We start from the raw sequence: 25,534 nt of genomic DNA on the forward strand, positions 1-25,534 counted from the left end.
CATTGTATCCTGCAAAACAGTGTCTCTTGACAAGAATTTAGGATACACAATGGGTAACCAAATCAGCTCCAAGTGTGATGCTGTGGTTAAGAAAAACTAATATGACCCATATAGATAGATAAAAATAGGGAGTAGCAAGGAGGAAGGAAGTGGTATTACCAGGGGCGGCTCATCAGCCCAGGCAAGTGAGGCACAGCCTTACCAATAATTCCCAAAGGTTATAAAATACATTTTGCATATTCTTTTTTATTTAATTGATAAATATATAGATTTTCAGCTACAAAACACAGCAAAAATCGACAGAAAATTAAACAAAACTGAAATGTAAAAATATTTAATAAATTAATGGAAACAACAGACTCAATCTCCTTTCCTCCTCAGGCTCATGCTAAAGTGCTTGGCACAATAGCATCTCCAAGCCCTGTATAGCTGGTAGCAACTCAGGATGAGACTGATGGTTCTCCACCTGATTGACAGTGTCAGAGTATGTAACAAGGCACATCCCTTGCCCAGCACATACAGATCCTTGAGCAGGGCAAAACCACTCATTGAAACAAAACAAAAATGTAAACAGATACCTCATCGATAGAGAGATATTACCTCACCCACTATGTCTTGCTAATATCCTGGGACTGATACAGCTAAACTGCATACAACCGACAGATATGTACATCACATAAGATGGACATTCTGCACAGTCCAAAGCACTGTGCTACTGGTATACCAATGTACGGATCCTGTGTTGACCACAGCAACTGCTGTGCAGGGGCACAAGCATGATGGAGACCTCCATGACTTGAGCCCCCAGCACCTGGGAGCTGTAGGGTCCCCCTGTCACCACTGGCGACTGAGAACTGTGGGGCCAAGCTCCTAGCCACAGAAAGCAGCAGGGGTGAGAACCCGAGTTCCTGGCCACTGTGGACAGCAGGGAGACCCCGAGCTCCCGGCCCCCATGGGTGGCAGGGCCCCTGTGAGCTCCTGGCCACCATGGGCGGCGGGAGTGCTCCGCAGCTCCAGGCTGCTGTGGGAGCCCCGGAGCATGGAGCTGCTGTGGGCAGCTGGGGTGCCCTGGAGCTCCGAGCCACTGCGGGCGGTAAGGGAACCCTGCAGCTCTGAGCTAGGCTCCGGTGGGGTGGGGAGCCTGCATCTCCCTGTTTTGTCATGCATATTTTTAGTAAAAGTCCCAGATACGCCATGGGCTTCCGTGAATTTGTCTTTATTGCCCGTGACCTGTCCGTGACTTTTACTAAAAATATGTGCGACAAAATCTTAGCCTTGGTGATGACCAATGTGAGCTCTGCAGTTTGCACAAGCGCAGTCCCATCAGTACCGGTTGGGGCTGTGCACTTATCCAAGGAGGATGTAGGTAACTCCCAGCCCCAGGCCAGTCCCATGCCTGGGCCAGGGGAGCTGTGGAACAGGGCGCTCCGCAGCTCACTTCACCCTGCCTCTGCTGGGGTTCCGTAGGCCATGCCTCGCCCCTCGCCCCCAGCGCAGACTCTGCCCCCAGGGGCCGCAGCACGACACGCCCCCGCGCCAGGCTCCTCGGAATCTGCCCCGGGGGAGCGCGCGCCACAGTGCTCAGCTGCTAGGCAGCAGCAGCCGAGCGCCGATCACCAGCCAAGCGCAAATAGCCGACGGCCGAGACAGCCTGCCAGGTTTGGGGCGGGCTTTGGCGCCTCGCTTCCGGGACGCCAGCGGATGTTGGGGTTTGAATCGGGTGTCGGTTATGACACTGTTGAGCCTTCGCCGTGAGGCTCGGAGCTGGCGATGGTGCTTGCGGAGCTGCCGTGTGAGTAACGGGCCCCCTTCCTCTGCGCTGCGTGTCTCGCAAGCTGGTGCCAACGAGAACAGGGTTCCCGCTGGGCCTGCCCCGACCCCCCGCTTCACGCCGGACCCCCGCCCCCGCCTTCCGTCTGCAGCCCCGGGGCGCGCTCCCTCCGGCCCCTTCTCCTCTGACCCTGTCCCCGGGGTGCGAGGGCAGCTCTCCTTCCGGGACCCCCCTTCCTCCGATTTTATCGCGGGGTGCGGCTTTGCCTCCGACACCTCCCCCCTTTTCCGACCCTGTTCCGGGAGGGTTGCCCCATCGACCTCGTGTTCTCCGACCCATGGCACTGCCACCCATACGCTGATACAGATCAAGATCTTCCTCGTCTCATGGGCTGGGGAGGGGGTTTAACGTGCAGAAAAGGATCCCAGCCCCCTCTCCTGTCTCAATAGGGAACACGGGGCAGAAGAGACAACCAAATCCCCATCCCCAGAAGGGAGAAGTCCAACATTCTCCTCCCCAGAGGCAGAGCGGAGCCCCTCAGAGAGAGAGAGAGAGAGATTGTAAAGGCATAATGCACCCCCAGTGGAAGTAATTCCCCCTTTTCCCTGTGTAAGCTAACTGAAGCATCTCTGAGAGGACTGAACCTTGCAGGGAATATGCTGTATGGAGTAAAGATTTTATTTTATGTTAAACTTTTAAAAGATGCTCTTTAGGTTCAAGCATCTTGAGGTCTGTTCGATTGGACTGAATGATGTCAGAGGAGCTGTTGTTAATCTTCAAAATGCTCCATGGACGTTTCTGCTGAAGTCTGAGTATCATTTGCTGAACAAATAGCCCAGTGGCTTTCTTTCAGGACCTGTCATTATGTTGTCACACACCACAATGTGAACCTAAGACCCTTTCATATTTAAATTAAGGGGGCACAGTGTGAATTGAAATAGCACCGGTGAAAGCCCCAAATAGCACTTTGTTTGAACAGCATGGAAAGCATGCACCTGAAAGCATCTTCCCTTTGTTCATTTATTGACATTTCTTTTACTTTAAAATCATAAAGACTTTAAAATCGTTAAAGAACAAACTTTGCCAGTTTGCAAAAGATCAATTTAGCCTTATTTTGAATGAGTGTTTCCCCCCAAGAGTAGGTGCAGTAGGTGTCTTGAGCAGAAGCTGCTTTTAATACAGATATGATGTCACTTCAATAATATAGCTGTGTGAAAAGCAGGGGTAAGATGCTGGGGCGGGGGAGGGGGTGCACAGCAGTTTGCGGGGCACAAAGTGGCCGTACTCTTCCAGTCTCTTCTTAGAAACTAAGGTTTACCCATTGGAATTGTCAACATGAGGTGCCACTCACAATAGGCTTTGCAAATATTGAAAATAAGGTTATAGGGTGCTAGAATATGCCAGTGGGTAAACTAGGCTCTTTGGGCTCGGCTCCTTCTTGATTCAGGCTATGTCTACACTACACAGCTTTTAGCGATATGGCTGTGTTGCTACAACCGTGCCGCTAAAAGTCATGCAGTGTACTTGTTTGTTGGCTCTCCTGCCATGTCTATGCCAGAGGTTCTCAACCTTTTTCTTTCTGAAGCCCCCCACAACATGCTATAAAAACTCCAGGGCCCAGTGGGGGAGGAGGGATTCTGGGCTGGGGGGAGGTCCCTCGGGCATAGGTGTAGTTTGACTTCTATTTTGGGTGGGCAGGGGCCAGCGAGGCTTGAGCCAGCTCCGCACGGTAGGGTCTGGGGAGGGAGCACCACCTACACTCCCTGACTCACCTCAGTAGGCCACCCAGCCTGTCGGGTTTGGGGCGGGGGGGCAACCAAAAATGATAACTCAAAGGGGGAGGGGCTGCGCTACCCCTCTCCCTGAGCGGTTTTCAAACATTTTGAGCTAAGCGCTGTGTGCGGGCAGGGAAATAAGTCAGGGTGCATGCAGGGGTAGCTAGGGGCCATGTGCACACATGGGGTAGCTCAGGGTGCAGGGAGAGGGTAGCTAGGGGTATGTGTAGGCAGGTGTGTAGCTCAGGGTGCAGGGAGGGGGGTTCATAACTGGGTGCCCAGAGGGCTCCCCTGCAGTCCCTGTTCCCTGAGGGCTCTGCCAGCCATGAAGCCGGGTCCCCCACCCAGGCGGCTCTTATTGGCTTCGTGAGCAAATGGGGTCGGGAGCTGAGGAGCAGTTTCAAACCCCTGCAACAGCAGAAAACAAGGGAATGCTGCGGCTGCCTGGTCCATGGCACCAGCCAGAGCAGCAACTGTCCCTCACTGCCTGGTTCTGGCTTCCCACCTCTGACATGGCCAGGGAGCAGGGAGAGAAGGAGGTGGAGTGGGTGTATGGAGCTTCCCCGGGACTGCCCTGCTCTTGCACTGTAGTTTCGGCGGGGCAGGGGGGGAGTGCAACACCCCCATGTCTCCCCCATCTATGCCCATGGGCTCAGGGCTTCTGCCCCTTGGGGAGCACCGGGGCTCTGGAATTCAGCCCCACTGCTCCCAACTCGAGCTCCATGGGGGGCGCCGAGGATTGGGCTCTGGGTTTTAGCCGTGGGGACCCGCAACCCCCCTGAGAGAGTTCTCGGACCCCCTGTTGAGAACCACTGACCTACACTACAGAGTTAGGTCCACATAAGCTGCCTTGCATCAACCTAACTCTGTAAGCATCTCCACTAAAATGTTGCTCCTGCCGATGTAACTCGCCCGCTATACTGACTTAACTCCACCTGCGCAAGAGGTATAATGCTTGGGTTGACATAGTCAGGGTGACGCAGTACTTTCATCAATTTAGTGGCCTCCAAGAGGCGTCCCGCTATGCCCCACTGTGACTGCTCTGGTCACAGTTTTGAACTTGGCTGCCGGGCGGCCAGGTATACGTGTATGCGTCCCTCCGCTTTTAAAGCCCTGTGAATTTTTGAAATTCCATTTCCTGTTCGCACTACCTGGGGAGCTGACTTAGTAACCAGCTCCATGCTGCAAACGCGCTCCTGTCTGGAGTACACAGGATGTGGTGGATTCTCCTGGGTCTGTGGGGAGAAGAGGCTGTGCAGGCACAGCTCCATTCCAGCTGAAGAAACGTCAATATCTATGAGAAGATTGCTCAGGGCATGGGGGAGAAGGGCTACAAGAGGGTCCCTCAACGATGCTATGAGAGAGCCAAGGAACTGCGACAGGCGTACCAGAAGGCAAGGGAGTCTAACAGTTGCACTGGTGCAGAGCCACTTTTACAGAGAGCTGCATGCCATCCTCGGCAGAGACCCCCTCCACCGCCCCAAGGGCCCGGGGGATACTTCGAGGGAGTTGGAGTCACAGGCCTCCGGAATGAACAGTGAGGAGGAGGAGTATGGGGAACAGGCCATCGGGGGATCCAGTGACGCAGTTGAGCCAGTCCCTAGAGTCCAGCGTAGGCAAGCCTGATGCAGGGGAAGGAACCTCTGGTAAGTATGTAGTTTGCTTTGATATTGCAGGAACACATCTATCTATTCATTTACTCTTTTTTAATCATGCTAGAAGAGATTCTAGGATTCTAGGGAGGGCTGTCTTATTTCTTCTGTGGCAGGACACTTTCCAACACCACTCAGGAATTAATTCAGCAGGCACCATTCCAGCACACAGGCTAGCAGCATAGGAACCCTGGTCTGCAGTCACACACATGCAGGAACTATTCCCTTTCAGCCTCCGTTACCCTCAGGAGTGAGATATCAGCAAAAATCCCTACTGCCTATGGAAAATCATGCTAATGTTCAGTTGCCCTATCTGCATATATTCATACCCCAGAGCTAGCCCCCCAATCCCATTGTCCCAACTCATCCCCGAGCCGTACTCACCATGGCTGGGACTGCTGTCGTGCTCTATGAATCCCAAGGAGAAGTAAGAATGTAGTGCTTGTAACTTGTGTGGATCGGGGGAGTTAGTTCAGTATACCAAGTTTCCATTTGTCTTGTGAATATAGTCAACGCACAGAGGTACTATTGTATCTTTTGCAGCTTGAAATGTGGCCACGAGGGGCTCTCCATCCACACCAGCGGAGCAGCTCAGCCAGATAAGAAGAAGGAAGAGGACGCGTGATGACATGTTTCAAGAGATCCTGCAGGCCTCTGTTGCTTTGCCTATCAAGGACAGGGCTTAAAGGATCACCCTCGCAGACAGACTGGACGGGGATAAAGTGGAGAGGAGAAAAGTACAGGAAAAGGAGAGAGACGTGCAGCAGGAGATGCTAGCGCTTCTCAAGCAGCAAACAGACATGCTGGTGACTCTTGTTGACCTTCAGGTTCAACAGACCTGTTCTTGCCTCTCTCTGCAGCCCATGGACAACTGCATCCCACATCTCCCTACACCCCACCCTCCCCAAATTCCATGTGGCGCCTGGGGCTGCTGCAGGACCCCTCCCACTTCACCCTTGGGGAGAGTACAGACAATCACAGCCATGCATATGCTGACGTCTGAGAGAGATGATTGGTGTATGTGTTTGTGAAATGAAAATGGCTGCTATTTCCCCTTCAAAGGTTCTTTTCCCTGTGTTTATAAAGTTTCATTAAATTATATGTCTGTCTGGGTTTGGAATAAAAGTCTATTTGTGGAAATTTAATTAATCTTTATTCACAACATATGCTGGCTGGGGCTGACATTCACAGATAATACAGCATTGCAGATGCCTCTACTGATATTACTACATACACTGCACTCATTATAAGGTTCACACTGGGGTGCAAAAAACCAAAGCCAGGCAGAGCACACTACAGCAATGCACATTCTGCACTATTAAAATGGTCTTTCAAAGCCTCCCTGAGCCATATAGCTCCATGTTGAGCTCTTCTTATAGCCCTAGTATCTGCCTGCTCAGACTCAGCAGACAGCTTTTCCACCTCCACCCCGGCAGAAAATTTTCCCCTTAGCTTCACAAATATTATGAAGCACACAGCAGGCAGCTATAACTTTTGGGATATTTTGTTTTCACTGAGGTCTAATCTCATAAGTAGACAGCGCCACTGGCCTTTCAGATGGCCAAAGCCACATTAAAATGTCATTCTGCACCTGCAGAGCCTTTAGTTGAAGCGCTCCTTGCTGCTGTTGAGGTGGCTGATGTATGGCTTCATGAGCCATGCGAGTAACGGGGTAGACTGAGTCTCCCAGGATCACTACTGGCATTTCAACATCCTCAATGGTAATATTCTGGTTTGGAAAGTCCCTGCTTGCAGCCTTCTGTAGAAGCCTGTGTTCTTAAAGATGTGTGCAGCATGCACCCTCCCTGACCATCCCACGCTCATGTCAATAAAATGCCCCCAGTGATCCAACAGAGTGTGCAATACCATAGAAAAGTAGCCATTTCTGTTGATGTACTCTGTGGCAAGATGGTCTAGTGCCAAAATAGGGATATGTGTGCCATCTATTGCCCCACTACAGTTCGGGAACCCCACTGCTGCAAAACCATCCACTATGTCCTGCGCATTGCCCAGATTCATAGTCCTTCGTAGTAGGATGCAATTAATGGCCTTGCACACTTGCATCATAGTAGCCTTCATGGTGGATTTCCCAACTCAAAATTGATTCCTGACTGATTGATACCAATCTGGCATTGCAAGCTTCCACACAGCGATTGCTACTGACTTCTCCACTGTCAGGCTGCTCTCAGTTTGGTGGCACTGCCAGAGGACTGGGGTGAGCTCTGCACGCACTTCAGGAATGTGGCATTGCACATCCAAAATTCTACAGCCACTGCTCATCATCCCATACCTGCATAATGATTTGATCCCACCAGTCTCGGGCCCAGAACTGGTGCTCCTCCATCTGCAGCTGCTCTGTGAATGCCAACAAAAACTTGAGTTGTTTCTATATCCCACAGCAAGCTAGCCTCCAAGGAATTGTCATGTTGCCTGTGACTCCGTGTGCGGGATCAGGCACATTGTACGCTCAATGCTCATCACAGTAGTGCAGAGCTGTTCAGGATCCATGCTTTTCACAGAGATGGCTGACATGTGGGTTTGCAGGGCTTTTGAAAAGAGGCCAGAACTTTATGGGATACAGATAAAATTATGAGATGGAGAAAACTGCATCATGGGATGTTGAAACCATGTTCCCAGTCACCCCTGTGTGACTTGTTTGCTTCCATGAGACATCAGAAACCTTTCCCAAAACCCTGCATTAGATGATGGCGAGTTGCACAGTGTGATAGCTACCCACAGTGAACTGCTCTGCATCAGTGCAAGCACTGCTAGTGAGGACTCACTGCTGACACAAGTTTAGTGTGGCCATGCAAAAGCAACTTACATAAACGTACATCTGTCGCAGTTATTAACTTCTGTCAACTTAATTTTGTAATGTGGGCTTGCCCTTTATTTTGAAACTGATAGCTTAGATTCTGGAGAACAATGTAGTAGCGTTAGAGAGGTGCCATATGTATTGTTTGTGAGGTTTGGTATATACTAATTGTAAATAGGCATGACACTAAAATATTGGAAGGCCAGTAGCACAAAAACAAGTTAAATCACTTATTATGGACTAACTTGCCTAGCATTTCCTTAGGTTTACTCTGTTTTTCCCCCCAAGTAAACATAGTCCTCTAGGAAGTAGACTCCAATTGCAAGGTATTGTAAACAAATTTCATTTTTAAAACAACTTTTGTTTCTATATTAAAGGTACTATAGTCCTTAGGAGTCATCTTACCTATTGCCTGCAAGTTCCCATTTCTTATAGACTTCAGCTGTTGACTAAATACTTGATTTCAAAATTAGTGGCAGACTTGAGGAAACAATAATTCAGGCAAAATAGTTGACTATTGTCTCACTTTTGTACCCAGTGAGCAATGATTTAGGCCCCAATCCTGCAACTGGATCCATGCAGGACAACCTTTGCATTTGTATGGAACCTCGCTGGAGTTGGGGGCTTTGTGCACAAGCAAAGTTTTGCTCTCACAGATCCTTAATTTGTGAATTAAAAACTCCAGGGCACACCACACTGAGATAAGAGAGCAACGCACTGCTTTTAGTAGCAGTTCCTCCTCTTTCTTGTCCCCAAAACCCAAAAGAGAGAATGAAATGTTAGGTTCTGACATTTGTGCTTCTCATTGCCAACCAAACCTAAGTTCCCCCTATCTATCAGGATTTTTCACCATTTAATTAAGCCATAGAGTACTGACGTCTTGGATCCTCTTTGCCCATACAGATGGTCCCTCTGTTCGAGTGCCCTAGAAGACTGAAGACCTTGAGGGTGCCAGTGGCCATTGCTGAGTGAGGAAACAAACATCTTTCAAGGGGAGTTCCAAAGAGGTAAGATATTGTTTTAAACTCTGTTCTTGACTCCCTCACTGAAGAAGGGTGGGGAAAATAACTTCTTTGTAGCTTATCAGATTCAGTTAAATTGGCAGAAATGGCATTAAGTGACCATCTTGATTAGCTGATTTGTTTGGCAGTGTAAGGGCATAATAAATGTGACCTACACTGTGTAGGTATATAACCTGAAGTTAAAATTGTCCAAAAGTATTAAAACAAAATGAGATTGAATACAAAGGTTGATGCATTAAATTGTATAACTAGTGATTTCAGATTATTCCAATCACAAGCCTTCACTTCTATAGATATTCCTGCACCAGCAGATGGATTACATGACCCAATAGGTCTCTTCTATGTCTGTCTTCTGATTCCTAGAAATGTTACAGTTTTCTTCCCATGTGCATTGCCAGCAGCTCCTTGAAGAGTGGCTATAGTTTTAAGATTTGTTGCATGTTTCTTGTTTAGTCAAGCAGTGTTTCCCATATTTTTGGAAGCTGAGCCCTTAGTAAGGAAGATGAAGTCAACTACCTTTAGCCCTACTGTGGTGTTAAATGTGAACAGGTCTATCCAGAATAATCGGTCACTCTCTGTAGATCTTCATAATATGATATTCCTCAACTTTGTCACATGTTTTAATCATTTAAATGATTGGGATAGTTCATACCTTAAATCTAATCTACACTGTCTGCAACTTCAGGGAAACACCACTGCATCAGTTATACTTGGATCAAATTTTCTGCATAAGCATAATAGGTAAAAGTTCTGGAGAACAATTAACAAAATGGATCAGATTTCTTCCTGGTGTAACTCCACTAAAGTCCAGTGAATTACATCAGGGAAAAGTGTGGCCCAGTGTGTTGTGGGGTATTTTTTTTGCAGAAACTGAAATCTTGTCAGTTGATTGAGAACAAATTTGCATTTAAATAAATGCATAGTTTACTAATTTGATAGGCAAACTGCAAGTTCTTTGCCAGTGTATTTGCAAAAGCATCTTTTGGAAAGTGGAAATAAAATTTGTTGTTCATGATTTGGTTCCCAAATGCTGCGGAAGTCAGAGGCAAATTGCATTAATGAAAGGCTTATTGTTAGAGCACTACCAAATTCACAGTCCATTTTCGTAAATGTAATGGTCATAGCATTTTAAAAATCTTGAATTTCATGGTTTCAGATATTTAAATCTTAAATTTCATGGTGTTGTAACAAAGCATGAATATGTATTTGAAAATGGCAAAATATAAACTTGTAAAGTTTATGATGACCCCTCCCTCCCCCCCCGCCAAAAAGTGACAACCCCCGGCCCCCACATTCCATGCCACACTTACTTCTGTGCTGCTGCTGGTGGTGGCACTGGCTTCAGAGCTGGGTGCTCAGCCAGCAGCCACCACCCTCTGGCCATCCAGTTCTGAAGGAAGTGCCACTGCCATCAGCAGCACAGAAGTAAGGGTGGCAATACCATACCATGTCACCCTGACTTCTGTGCTGCTGCTGGCGGTGCTACCTTCAGAGCTGGGTGTCTGGCCAGCAGCCGCCGCTCTCTGGCTGCCCAGCTCTGAAGGCAACACAGAAATAAGGTTGACAATACTGCAACCCCCCTATAAAAACCTTGCGACTCCCTTTTGAGTTGGGATCCCCAGTTTGAGAAACGCTGTATAGTATAGCATAAAAGTACAGAAAAGATCAGATTTCAAAGGCGAGATCAGATTTCACCTTTTCAGCCTTTATTCTTTTCAACTTTTACCTTTCAGAGTGAAAGCTGAATTTTAATTTGTTAGGACTTTGAGGCCATCTGGGAAGCATTGTAAAAGGAAAAATGTAGAAGTAGGTTACTTAGTCTTTTAAGACTAAAGTTTAAAAGAAAATTGAATTAAATACAGTAAAATGCAGCATACCATCCTCAACAAACTGAATACTTTTGACATCTTGTTTTTAATTTCCATAGTAAACAGCTAGAAGAAAGGCACTAGAATGAATGAAAATACCCTCTGCCGCTTCCAAAGCCCAGGTAAGTAAGGCTATTTAAATGATTTAGCACAGTGGCTCTCAACCTTTCCAGACTACTGTACCAATTTCAGTGGTCTGATTTGTCTTGCGTACCCCCAAGTTTCACCTCACTTAAAAACTACGTGCTTACAAAATCAAACATAAAAATACAAAAGTGTCACAGCTCACTATTACTGAATAATTTCTTACTTTCTCATTTTTACCAGGTAAATATAAAATAAATCAATTGGAATAGAAATATTGTACTTACATTTCTGTGTATAGTATATAGAGCGGTATAAACAAGTCATTCCCTGTATGAAATTTTGGTTTGTACTGACTTTACTAGTGCTTTTTATGTAGCCTGTTGCAAAACTAGGCAAACATCTAGATGAGTTGAGGTATGCCCTGGATAGGGTGATCAGATATCCCGATTTTATAGGGACAGTCCTGATTTTTGAGTCTTTTTCTTATACAGGCTCCTATTACTCCCCATCCCCATCCCAATTTTTCACTTGCTGTCTGGTAACCCTACCCCTGGAAGACCTCTGTGTACCCTCCAGGGGTACATGTATCCCTGATTGAGAGAGACTGATTTAGCTAACTTACTGTATTTAAATGTTTACAGAACTTGTAGATGCTGCAATACAAAGGCAATAATTTTAATGTGGGATTTCAATTTAAATTCAACAGTATGGCTCCAGCATGTGGCTTGGTAATACAATGGTTTAAAAGAATGGGTGAAATTTCAATAGTAAAATTGTGTGTTGAAACATGATTCACTTCAGGGTGAGTTCAAGGTGGCATGATATTCTTGATGACTTATTTTCCTAATTTTGTTAAAGGCTTCCCGTAATTATGTTTATGCTTAAAACATATTTTGATCGTTTTGCAAATAAATGCTTTAAAAAAATCACTTTGGAAGTGCAACTGCTGGGTTAAACTTAGCTGTGTGTGAGACATATCTATTAAGTTGAGACTTCACTTTTCTGAAAATAGAAGAGTTTAAAATAGCACTGTTTTCTTTCTCTGTTGTGACTGTTAACCATATTAATTTAATGCTAATGGTACCGTTAGATTAATGGAAGTATCCGTAAATTGAAGAAAAACTTTAATTTATTTCTACTGCGGGTCAGAATTAAGATATCTGAAATTAATTTATCTGTTTCTAGCTTTTAGTTTTTGTTCATTTTCTGAATTTCTTGGTAACCTTAATAGTTTGTTTTTGTATTTTAAATTTGTTAAATCCAAGGTGTTCTCGAATTTGCTAATGGATCTGTTTTGAAACACTGTTGTACATTGTATGGGCATTTCTAATATGTGACTTAATGCAGTCAATGGAACCCCTTCACTGAATCATGTATTGCCAAATGGTTGCCACACATACATATGAAAAAGCAATGGACTAAAAAGTAGTAACACAGTTCTTCAAGTTACTGCACAGGCGGATCCCATTTCTGGTGTCCATGTGCCCAATCACAGGTGAAAATGTTTCATACTCTACCATTGCCAATAGGGGTCACACATATGCCCTTTGTGACTTGTGTCCCCTTCCCCCAGGGCTTAAAGGGTACAGCAACCGCCACTAAGTTCCTTCTTCCCATGAGGCAAAGTCAGAACAACATACTGTCCCTTTGTAGTAATCTTGTTACTTAATAATTTGTTTATGCTTAGTAGCTAATTTACTTGTTACTGTTTCAATTAGCATGTTCTTAGAAGGTTTAAAAAAAAAAAAAGGCAGCAGCTTATGGCAGAGCCAAGGCTTCAAGCCATGTCCTCCTGTGGGGAGATCGCAACAGATGCCTTTACTGTCTGGGTGAGGAATCTGTCATGGCTAAGTGTGAAGTTTGCAAGTCCTTCAAGAAATGCGCACACCAGGAGTGGTAGTCCAAACTGAAGCTTTATCTTAGGGAAAGGTCCATGAGAGTTATGTCTGACTCAGCACAGACCTGATACAGAGGCTTCTGTTTTCCCAGCTCCTCTCTCCAAGGCTTCTGTCACCAGAAACGTGACACCTAATTCAGGAGCAATTTAAAAAGATTCGGGTCCATTGGAGCAGTCAGAGACCCTTACTATTTGAGGACTGAGTGACTGACTCTCAGAGTGCCTAGGACAGTCTTCTGCAATGCTTTCCTTGTCAGCACTGGCAGCTTTGATCAAAGCCTGCTGTGCACCAATTGCTTTAACTGCGGAGGAAGCTTCAAAGCAGAGGGGCATCTATAGCATCCTCCTTGCAGGGACCTTTTACAACTAAATTTGCAGCTCCAAAAGCTTCTTTTGTGTCTTCACTAGACCTTAGGGTCACTCCAGCACCTGAGTCACCAGTACTGGTGCTTTCCCTGATCTCAATACCAGACAGAGCCCCTCCTCAAAAAGAAAACTAGGGTGCCTCTAATGAAAATATCTTTGAACCAGTATGTCAATACAATCAAGGATTTAACACCCACTCAAATCCTTCAGTCTCCTGTCATGGCTTCTCATTCCTCTATAGACTCTAGCAGGAGTCCTCCACCAAAGAGAAAGTCACATGGACAGAAAGAAAATAAGTTTAGGGTGGCATATGGACAAGAGCCTCCTAATAGACCTAAAGATGCCTGTTAGTTTGTTTTCAATTCTATGCAAGGTCTTGGAACAAATTTTGAAATAGAAAATAGTTAAGGACACAGAGGCAAACAGTAATTGGGTTAAAATACAACATGGTTTTACAAAAGGAAGATAACTGATTTTTTTTTATTTATTTTTTTTTTATATAAAGGGAACACAGTACATCTAATCTACCTGGATTTCAAGAAGGCTATTGATACCGTTCCACATGGGAAATTATTAGTTAAATTGTAAAAGATAGGGATTAATATGAGAATTGAAAGGTGGGTAAGAAAATTGTTAAAGGGGAGACTACAAGGGGTCATACTGAAAGGTGAACTGTCAGGCTGGAGGGAGGTTACTAGTGGAGTTTCTCAGGGATGTTCAATCTTATTTAACATTTTTATTAATGACCATGGCACAAAAAGTGGGAGTGTGCTTATAAAATTTGTGGATGACACGAAGTTGGGAGGTATTGCCAATACAGAGGAGGACCGGAATATCATGCAAGAAGATCTGGAGGACCTTGAAAACTGGAGTAATAGAAATGGGATGAATTTAATAGTGCAAAGTGCAGGGTCATGCACTTAAGGACTAACAACAAGAATTTTTGCTACAAGCTGGGGACTTACAGTTGGAAGTGACAGAGGAAGAGAAATATCTGGGTGTTTTGGTTGATCACAGGATGACTATGAGCCACTAATATGATGCAGCTGTGAGAGAGGCTAATGCAGTCTTAGGATGCATCAGACGAGATATTTCCTGCAAAGACAGGGAAGTGTTAGTACCATTATATAAGGCACTGGGTGAGACCTCATATGGAATACTGTGTGCAATTCTGTTGTCCCATGTTTAAGAAAGATGAATTCAGACTGGAACAGATGCAGAGAAGGGCTACTAGGATGATCTGAGAAATGGAAAACCTACCTTATGAGAGGAGACTCAAAGACTTGTTTTGTTTAGCCTAACCAAAAGAAGGCTGACAGGAGATATGACTGCTCTCTGTAAATATATCAGAGGGATAAATACCAGGGAGGGAGAGGAGTTATTTAAGTTAAACGCCAATGTGGACACAAGGACAAATGGATATAAACTGGCCATCAACAATTTTAGGCTTGAAATTAGGTGAAGGATTCTAACCATTAAAGGAGTGAAGTTCTGGAACTGCCTTCCAAGGGGAGCAGAGGGAGCAAAATATCTAACTGCCTTCAAGACTGAGCTTGATAAAATTGATAAGTTTATGGAGGGGATGGTATGATGGGACTCCTTACAAGCATGTAGCCACTAGCAGCAACTATCTCCAATGGTTGTTGATGGGACACTAGATGAGGAGGGCTGAGTTACTACAGAGAATTCTTTCCCAGGTGTCTGGCTGGTGGGTCTTGACCACATGCTCAGAATCCAACTGATCACTATTTTGGGGGTCAGGAAGGAATTTTCTCCCAGATCAGATTGCCAGAGACCCTGGGAGGTGGGGGGGGTTGCCTTCCTCTGCAGCATGGGGCACAGGTCACTTGCAGGTTTAAACTAGTGTAAATTGTGGATTCTCTGTAACTTGAAGTCTTTAAATCATGATTTGAGGACTTCAGTAACTCAGCCAGACATAGTGGGTCTATTACAGGAGTGGGTGAGTAAGGTTTTGTGGCCTGCAATGTACAGGAGATCTGACTAGATTATCATGATGTTCCCTTCTGATTTTAAAGTCTATGAGATGCTAATTCTCACTATGCCTCTTGGTTCCCTCTGAAAGGGCCACAATGTCCCTTTCCCAGGTGGCCATATTGGTTCTTATGGCCTTGATATCCGCAATTTCAGGAACAATATTCCTACAATAGACAGTCACCTGCTGAAAACTCTTATAAGTCTGATCACTTGTCTTCATCGAGTTCAAGATACAGAGGAATAGCAAATTTTAAGTAATGGTGAAATACCTGCCCATCAGACAATCCATCTGATGCTATACTTGGTTCTTCTTCCTTACCTGATGGAACCATGTCTCCGGCTACACCTCTTTCAGCTGATGATTTAAAAAATTTTCAGGAATTATTGAAGTTCCTTTGGTGACAGTTCAGGAAAAAGCATATATAAACCTTTTGATATTCTACAGCCAGCATCCCAGAGCAGGGTTGCGTTACCTATTAACGAAGGGATATTGGATCTGGCAGAAGATCTCTGGGCTACTCCTGCTTCCATTTCAGCTACTGCAGAAAGATCAGCTATTGATCGTAAATGTCAGGTGCCATCTAAAGGATTTGAGTATTTTTATACTCATTCAACACCATTGTCACTGGTGGTTGTTGCAACTAATGAACAATCAAAACAGGCTGGAAAATCTACTCCTACCGTTTGATGTGTGCTTTCTCTCCATTTGCATTGATTCCAGTAGTGTTACGGAAAATAAGGCAAGAAAAGGCTTGAATTATACAGTGACTACTGCTTGGCCTTGCCAGTTTTGGTTCTCAGATCTAATGCTACTGTCAGATCTTGAACTTGGAGCGTAAGTTGATGAAGACTTGATAGCACAGTCTGATTCTCCACCCAAATCTAGCCTCTCTGCATCTCATGACTTGGATGATATCTGGATGTCCTCAACAGACAGAGTGCTCTTCAGAGGAGCAGAGTATTCTTCTTCAGAGTAGATAATTATCTGCTCGGATTGTTTATACTGCCAAATGGAAATACTTTTCTTTATGAGGAAAGTCTTAATGTTATGCTCCATGTCAGTTCTGTTCCAATAATAGATTACCTCTTAAATAGTCCCAAGTGCTTTAAATATATCTCTTCAATCAAAGTCTATTTAGTAATGATATCCGCATTTCATCCTCCAGAAGAGGGAGGTGCAACTTTATCAATCAATGAATAGATTTATGAAATTTTTTCCCCCATATTTTTCCTCCTGTGAGAAAGATTGCTCCAGCATGGGACTTCAGATTTAGTGCTTTCTTCACTTGTGGACCACTCGCACCTGAGCTCCTTGAACCGCTATCAAATTGTCCAATTCATCTACCGTCAGTGAAGGTGGCATTCCTGGTGGCAATTACATCAAAATGTAGAATAAGCAAATTTACAGCCCCTAATGATAAATCTTCCATACAGTTTTTTACATGGATAGAGTAACTGTGAGACCACATCCATCTTTTTATTCCTGACGTACTCAAATTTTCATATCTACCAATGCAGTAATTTTCCAGCTTTTCTCCAAAACCTCATTCTTCACCTTCAAAATTAAATACATTAAATGTGAGGTCACCGTTCTATTACCTAGGTAGCACTAGATCTTTTGGTAAAATGCCAAGACTTTTCTTTGTTTATGAGAACAAATCAAAAGGGATGGCTAGAATGGGTATGGATGGTATTAGAACTGCTTATGATATTAATAAGAGTCCTCCATCAAACATGCAAACTCACTCCACCAGAGTGCAAACAGCCTCAATAGCATGCTGAAGTTGGGTTCCAATATCAGAAGTACGTAGAGCAGTTACCTGGTCTTCAGCTCATATGCTTACAAAACATTATTAAGTCACAGTTTCAAGATCTGATGCCCATTTTTGGAAGAGCTATTTTGCAGTCTCTTTACAGATAACTTCTAGTTTCCACCTCCTTCAAGAGCAGTTACTTAATCTGGGTAATCGGGGTTCTTCGCGATGTTCTTTACATGAAGATCCCATGACTTGCCCTCCATACTGGCAGTTCAGAGTCCTACAAATGAGGATTCTGGGTGATGAAGGAACTGAGTGGCAGTTGGGGTTGCTGTGCCCTTTATGCCCTCTGGGCATGTATGATCCCTGTGGACACTTCTAGTGAAAATGTTCTGAACTCCTTTGCTGGGGCACATGGACACCATAAGTTGGATCTACATGTGCAGAACATCTCCAAGAACCACAGTTACTAACAGGTAAGTAATGATTCTTTGTATTGATCTTATTATGTTATTGAGATCATCAATATATCCATTATATTTCTACAAAAAAAGTTGGGTACAATCTGTTTATATTCAGATACCAGTTACTCTACACATTTATAATGTACCGCTCACCGTAGTGTTTAGGCATTCAATTGACACAATATTAAAGACACCACCTTAGCTGGCCTTTAAAACAGGGCATTTCAACTGGTGGTGTATGGCTTGCTGATAGGTTCTGAGAGGCGCCTGCTGGGTCAGCAAAATCCCTTGTTCACTAGGATCCATCAGGAGCCAGGGAAGGCGCAAGTTGCAATCTCTCCTCTCTTGCTCTTTCTGCTCTGCACTTCCAAGCCTACCCATGAAAAAAGAAGGAAGGCTAGGGGATGGAAGTGGAAAGCACCTACAAAAAGTGGAGAGAAACATCAGCCACTTAAATTAAGTGGAGTGTGGTAAACAAACACAACATTGAATTCCATCTGGTGAATATCAGATGGGTGGTACCGGCTTTACTACGCTTATCCAGTAGCCTACCTCATACTTAATTTATTTAAGGGTTAGAAACCTGCATTTTCTGTTAATGGACCATTTCCATTAAGGATTTCTAAATGGTGTTTTACTATTTTAGCCTGTGTCCTCTGTCAACGAACTGATGACTGTCCTGAAAAATATGGAGAAAAGAGAACTTACAAGGAATACAGTCTCACTGTTCATTACTACTGCTTGGTAAGTATTTCATATTGATCCTGAACCGAATTCTAGGAAGTTACCTATTTTTCTGATGAGAATTGGTAAACTAAACAGCAGTGAACCTGCAACTCTTTGTCTGCAAAATTCCAAGATCTCTCTTCTAATTTCCAAATTATTTGCTTTTGGGGAGATTTATTGAGCTTTTTCAGTTATTTTAAAGATACAGCAGCAAAAAGAAAACACACCATAATAGGTTGTTACTCACTGTTGAATAGTCACATTAGCAATTAGCACATTCCCAAATCATAAAAACTTGATAAAAAGAACGAGGAGTACTTGTGGCACCTTAGAGACTAACAAATTTATTTGAGCATAAGCTTTCGTGGGCTAAAGCCCAATTCATCAGATTTAGCCCACGAAAGCTTATGCTCAAATAAAATTGTTAGTCTCTAAGGTGCCACAAGTACTCCTCGTTCTTTTTGCTGATACAGACTAACACGGCTACCACTCTGAAAAATTTGAAAGCGTTTTTAAAAATTGGTGGTAATGGATCCATTTTATCCCATCTGACTCTTCATTTAAATGAAGATTTAGTTTCAGAATTTTAGGATCTAAGAACTCAAGCCTTCATTAAAATATTTCCCCTACCCCTTTCAGTATAATTCTGTTTTTAGCAGCATACATGTAATTATTTGTTTGCTATGTGGTGTTCTGCACTCTGCATTATCTGGCTTCATTATAGCACTAGCAGCGGTTCTCAAACTGTGGGTCAGGACCCCATTGTAATGGAGTCACCACGGCTGGCGTTAGCTGGTGGGGTACCCTGTTTGTTCTCTCTGTATAAATAAAACCTGACAGTCTTGTATCTATTTTTCTGTTTGTTTTTTAATGTAGAAATATCAGGAATATCAAGTCCAGATACTACATTACAGCTGGCTTGAAGCCTGAACCTCACCGACAAAGCCTGAGACCCTCCGCCCGGGGCCGAAGCCCAAGGGCTTCAGCCCTGGGTGCTGGGGCTTTGGCTTTGCCTCCCCCCGCCCAGGGTGGGCTCTGGCTTTGGTAGTGGGGTCATGTAGTAATTTTTGTTGTCAGAAGGGGTCGCGGTGCAATGAAGGTTGAGAACCTCTGCACTAGAAAAATAGTCCTTGTTTCAGCTTAGTAAGTGTGAGTCTTATCAGGTTACAGGTCCAGTAATGCAGCCATTTTAATAATAAAACTTAAACTGAGAACAGCTATGGATACAAGCTAACTAGATGTTTAATGTTTTTCGCTGTGACAACATCAGCTACAATTGTTACTTTCCAGAATTAATATTTCATTTAGACTTTATTAAACTCATAATCTTTAAGGTCAGAAGGGACCATGATGGTTGTTTAACTCGAGGCTTAAAGATGATCTGCAAATGTTTTTTAAAAGCTGGTGGGGTACCCTGTTTATTCTCTATTGATAAATAAAACCTGAAAGTCTTACATCTATATTTCTGTTTGTTTTTTAATGTAGAAGTATCAGGAATATCAAGTCTAGTGTTCCCTGTTCTTGCTGGAGGAACTCATAGATGTCTCCGTTAATTGCATTGATAGAATGGGTTGGGTTTTGAACCTTTAACAAAGATATCCTGTTTCTAAAATAAATTTAATCGTCATTGAAGTTACAAAGTTAAACAAAAAAACAAAATTTTAAATAGTCCCACTAAAATTTCTTTTGCTCTTTCTTATGGTATTATTGTTTTACTAATTCTTTAGTTGTCATCAGGTTTCCTGGGCAGACAAGACCTGAAGTTCCAATGTAAAAATCTGGGGGGGAATAAACTACTAAATGTACACACACTTGTGTGTGTGCACATGGTTGCAGGCTGCTATTACCGCTTATGAAGAAGCAAAAAGGTGAAAGCCCATAGTTTTTCTTTGTAGATTACTTTTAAGGTATTGGGATAGATCTGGCTCTCACTGAAGCCCCTATACACTGCTTTGGCCATGTAAGGAGGCTATGGGAGAATTTCCTGATGCAGAATCAGCATAGGGCTGATGTAAGAGGCCCTGTGCAGTCTCCTTTCACAGATCTCTGTGTGGAGAGTGGGAAGGGGCATGCTTGTAGCACTAAGTGCTTCAGAGATTCTGGGCTGCAAAGCCAGTCGGGTAACGCTACTGTAAGTTACAGCTTCTTTACTGCAGGGGCCATTTTGGCCATTCATCTTCTTGCTCTGGGGAGCGCCTTCAGTTCTGTGTGCCTCTGAGGAAACAACATAAAACATAGCCTATCGTTGCTGCATAGTGAATTATCCACATGAGTCGTGTTAGTGCAGTGGTGGGCAACCTGCGGCCCGCAGGCCGCATGCGGTCCATCAGGGTAATCTGATTGCAGGCCGCGAGACGTTTGCTGACATTGACTGTCTGCAGGCACGGCCCCCCGCAGCTCCCAGTGGTCGCGGTTCTCAGGGACGTGCTGGCCGCCGCTTCCCACAGCTCCCATTGGCCGGGAACAGCAAACTGTGGCCACTGGGAGCTGCAGGGGCCGTGCCTGCAGAGGGTCAACTTCAACAAAATGTATTGTGGCCCACAATCAGATTACCCTGGTGGGCCTAAGGTTGCCCACCACTGTGTTAGTGTCTTTAAACCAATTATGGTTTTTACTTAAGTCCTGTGGATGTACTAAGAGCTATAGGCTCCTTAAGAAATAAAAAGGACACAAGATGAAATTATTTCCTTGATATTTTTTTTCTATTATCACAGTTTCAGATATTTCATAAAAATCTGTCTTTATGATTCTTACAGGTAACTATCACATTTGTGTTCCTGGTGTTTTTCTCTCAACATAGATCATTGTACACTTCTGTGTTATCTCATTTTCCACCTGTCAAACAAGAGTTCCAAGTTATTCTGATTAATTTTTGCTGTTTATTTTAATATTCAGACAATACTCTTCCAATTTCTTTAATGAGCTTCCAGTCTGGTAATGTGTAAAAAGCCTTGCTAAAATACAAATAAAATATCTTGAATACTTAGCTTGTCCACTCAATATGTAACAGTATCAAAGGGCCATCAGATTATTTTGGTATGATCTGTTTCTAAAATCCTTGTTGGTGTTACTCAGTAGATTCACCTGTTCCTTGTGCTTTCAAATAAATTGTAATCTGGGTTTTTGTTAAGAACTCATAGAAATGTAGGCCTGGAAGAAACCTCGAGAGGTCACCTAGTCCAGCCCCCTACACTGAAGTAGGATGAAGTAAACCTAGACCACCATCCCAGACAGGCATTTGTTCAACTTATTCTTAAAAAGCTCCAATGGTGGGGAGTCCACAAACTCCCTTCATATTCCAGTACTTTATTATTTTTATAGTTAGAAAGCTTTTCCTACTATCTAACCGAAATCTCCCTTGCTGAAGATTAAGCCCATTGCTTGTCCTACCTTCAGAGGACATGGAGAACAATTCATCGCTGTCCTCTTTATAATACCCTTTAACATATTTGAGGACTGACATCAGGTTCTCCCCTAAATCTTCTCTCAAGACTAAACTTGCCAAGTTTGTTTAACCTTTCCTGATGATAAAAGGTTTGGAAAACCTGACCAATTTTTGTTGCTCTCCTCTGGACTTTCTCCAATTTGTCCACATCTTTCTTAAAGTGTGGTGACCAAAACCTAGGCACAGTACTCCAGCTGAGGTCTCGCCAGTACCAAACAGAGCAGAACAGTTTCCTCCTGTGTCTTACATATAACTCTCTTGTTAATACACTTCAAAATATTCATCTTTTTCACAACTGCATCACTATTGACTCATTCATTTTGTGATCCATTGTAACCCCATAATCCTTTTCAACAGTACTACCATCCATTCAGTTATTCCCCATTTTGTAGTTGTGCATTTGACTTTTTTTCAATTTCTAAGGGTAGTACTTTGCACTTTTCTCTATTGAATTTCATTTGTTGATTTCAGACCAATTCTTCAATTGGTCACGGTCATTTTGAATTCTAAACCTATCCTCAAGTGCTAGCAGCTGCTTCCAGCTTGGTGTTATTCACAGAATTTATAAGCATTCTCTCCTCTCCATTATTCCAAGTCATTAATTAAAATATTGAATAGTACCAGATCTAGAGCAGACCCTGTGGGACTCCATTAGATATACCTTCCCAGTTTGACAGCGAATCATTGATAACTATCCTTTGAGTATGGTCTTTCAGTCAATTATGCATTTACCTAACAGAAGCTTAATCCAGACCATATTTCCCCAATTTGTTTATTTGTCATGTGGCACTATGTAAAAAGCTTTAATAAAATCATCTATCACATCTACTGCTTCCCCTATCCACTAGGCCAATAACACTCTCAAAGAAGAAAATTAGGTTTGTTTGGCATCATCTGTTCTTGACAAATCCATGCTTGCTATTCATTTTAACCCTATTATCCTCTAGGTGCTTACCTATTGATTGTTTAATAATTTGTTCCATTATCTTTCCAGGTATCAAAGTTAGGCTGTGATTGGTCTAGAATTCCCCAAGTTCTCTTTGTTCACATTTTTAAAGATTGGTACTATGATTGCTTTTCTCAAGTCCTCTGAGACCTCAACTATCCTCCATGAGTTCTCCAAGATAATCGCTAATGGTTCCAAGATCGTTTCAGCTAGTTCCTTAAGTACCTAGGGTGCATTTCATCATGGCCAGCCAACTTGACTACATCTAACTTCTCTAAATATTCTTTAACCTTTTCTTTTCCTATTCTGGCTTGTGTTCCTTCCTCGTTGTTGTTAATATTAATTGGGTTAAGTATCTCATCACCATTAACCTTTTTAGTGAAGACTGATGCAAAATGGGCATTAAACACCTCAGCCTTCTTGATCATCTGTTATTAGCTCTCCTTCCCTGCTAAGTATGAACCTACACGTCTTCTTTGAGTAGTGCCCCTATGGGTGCTCCACTTGAGCGTGTCTGCATCCCTGCGCCTAGGATCAGATATTTTTGATAGCAGTGCCCATTTGGTCCGCACATGCTCTCCCCGTCTTGCTCCAACATGACAGCGAGACACACTCAGCAGGAAATTCTCACAAGAACATGAGTGGGAACTAGATACCATGGTCCTACACAAAATATTCAGGCGTTGGGGATTCCCAAGCATAGATCTTTCTGCCATGGCCAGGAACAGCAAGTGCCCACAATTCTGCTCAAAAGCAGGACTGGATCGTCAATTTCTGGGGGATGCCTTTTCCTTCTATACGCCTTTCCTCTTTCCCATTAATACCGAAAGTAATACACAAAATAAAGGAAGAAAAGGCCATGATCATTTTGATATCCCCAACATGGGTCCAGACAAACATGATTCCCTTACCTTTTATGAATGACGATGTGCGCACCAATCACTCTTCATCCCATTCCACACTTCCTGTGTCAGGATGCAGGCCAGATTTGCCACGCAAATTTAGAAGTTCTCTATGTGAAATCATGGCTCTTTGATGGTTCCAAGATGTCGAATGAATTGTTCTGAAGACGTGAAAAAGATACTGTTAAATAGCAGAAAAACCACCATACGTTATACTTACCTTCAGAAATTAAAGAGATTCTGAATCTGGTGTGACAATATATACATCACAGCTATATTCTCTCCCTTGCTGTTGGTGCTGGACTATATCCTAGGACTAAAAATATCAGGACTATCATCAAGTTCTCTGAGGGAACATCTCATGGCAATTTCAGCCTTCCACGATAAGATCAACAGGTCTTCACACATCGCACAACAAAAAGTTTTCTTAGAAGTATTTGGAATCTCTACCCATAAATTTGAGATGCTACACCATCTTGGGACCTTAACTTAGTTCTAAGATGCCTCACTGGTGCCCCACTTGAGCCCATGGTGACCTGCTCACTCATACATCTCTCTGTGAAGACTGCCTTTCTCATGGCCATCACATCCACACAAAGAGTGGTGGAAATAGGAGCTCTCATGGAATAGCCCCCACCCCTTTACAGTTTTGTTCAAAGATAAAGTTACTTTGAGACCACACCCAATTTTGTACCTAAAATACCTTCATCCTTCCACTTGAATCAGCCTATTCATCTTTCATCGTTCTTCCCCAAACCACACAGGAATAAAAGGGAGGCAATGTTCCACACACTAGACATTAGGAGCCTACTACCTGGAAAGGACAAAACCCTTCAGAAAATCACCTAGACTATTCCTTTCAGTTGTGGAGAGATATAAATGCTTATCCATATCTAAACAAAGACTCTCAAAATGGATTTCCAATTGTATTAACTATTGCTGTCAGTAACAAGACTTTCAACCCCCACCAGGGACTGGAACAAACTCTACAACATCGCTTTTGACCTCTATAGCTTTCTTCAACAATGTTCTCATCACATACATTTGTAGAGCTGCAAGCTGGGCGTCTGCTCAGATGTTTACAGAACATTATGCAGTCACTTAAGACTCAGCATCTGATGCGCTATTGGGACTAACTGTATTATCATCAATAAAGAATCCAACTCTGAAGCCCCATCTGCCCAACACGGGGCACTGCTTTGCAGCCACCTAAAGTGGAGCCCCCATAGGGATACTTCTCAAAGAAGAAGAGAGGGTTACTCACCTTGTGCAGTAACAAGTTCTTCAAGATGTGTGTCCCTTTGGGTGCTCCACTACCAGCCCTGTCTCCTCTACTTCAGAGTTTAGACATAGACTCTGCAGTAGAGAAGGACCTGAGGGCAGTTTGGTTGCATGTGCGGCCCAAATGGGCACTGCTACCAAAAATCTGCAATTCTTGAAGAATCTCAGTTACTGCAGAATGCATCCGATGAAGTGAGCTGTAGCTTACGCTCAAATAAATTTGTTTGTCTCTAAGGTGCCACAAGTACTCCTTTTCTTTTTGCAGAATGTGAGTAACCCTCTCTTTCCTTTGTCTTTCTTTTGCTTCTAATGTGTTTACATAGAATCTCTTCTTATTGCCTTTTATGATCACTGCTAGGTGTTATTCATTTTGTGCCTTACCCTTATTGATTCTGTCCCTGTATGCTTGTGCTAATCTTTTGCACTCATCCTTGGCAATTTGTCCATGTTTCTACTTTTGGTCTGATTCTTTTTTGAAGTTCAGGTGATTAAAGAGCCATATTGGCCTCTTATTCTTTTATTTTTCCTTCTCATCAGGTTAGCTTGTTGTATCTTCAGTATTGTCTCTTTGAGAAACTGCCAGCTCTCCTGAATTCCTTTTTCCCTTAGCTCTTCTTCCCATGGGACCTTACTACCAGTTCTGAGTTTGTCTGCCTTTTTGTAATCCATTGTGCTTATTCTTTTGCTCACGCTTAAAATGACTAGATGTCCCGATATTAGGGGCTTTGTCTTATATAGGCAACTATTTCTCCCTCCCGCCACTGG

At 43.6% G+C, this 25,534-nt stretch overlaps 1 protein-coding gene across 3 annotated transcripts in view; it reads left to right on the forward strand.

The window, feature by feature from the left end:
* The first annotated feature begins 1,501 nt into the window (after positions 1–1,501).
* G2E3 (G2/M-phase specific E3 ubiquitin protein ligase) overlaps positions 1,502–25,534 on the forward strand; it is a 54,017-nt gene continuing 29,984 nt past the window's right edge. Inside the window, exons 1-4 of one of the 3 annotated variants that reach the window (XM_074955792.1) lie at positions 1,502–1,792; positions 8,917–9,020; positions 10,963–11,025; positions 18,116–18,213. In XM_074955792.1, coding sequence (XP_074811893.1) covers positions 10,989–11,025; positions 18,116–18,213 — 135 coding nt within the window. In that variant the 5' untranslated portion in view covers positions 1,502–1,792; positions 8,917–9,020; positions 10,963–10,988. The remainder of the gene's footprint in view (positions 1,793–8,916; positions 9,021–10,962; positions 11,026–18,115; positions 18,214–25,534) is intronic. The other 2 variants (XM_074955790.1, XM_074955791.1) reach the window with 2 other exon arrangements.

Source organism: Natator depressus, chromosome 6 (genome assembly GCF_965152275.1).
Source record: "Natator depressus isolate rNatDep1 chromosome 6, rNatDep2.hap1, whole genome shotgun sequence".
Classification (NCBI taxonomy): domain Eukaryota; kingdom Metazoa; phylum Chordata; order Testudines; family Cheloniidae; genus Natator; species Natator depressus.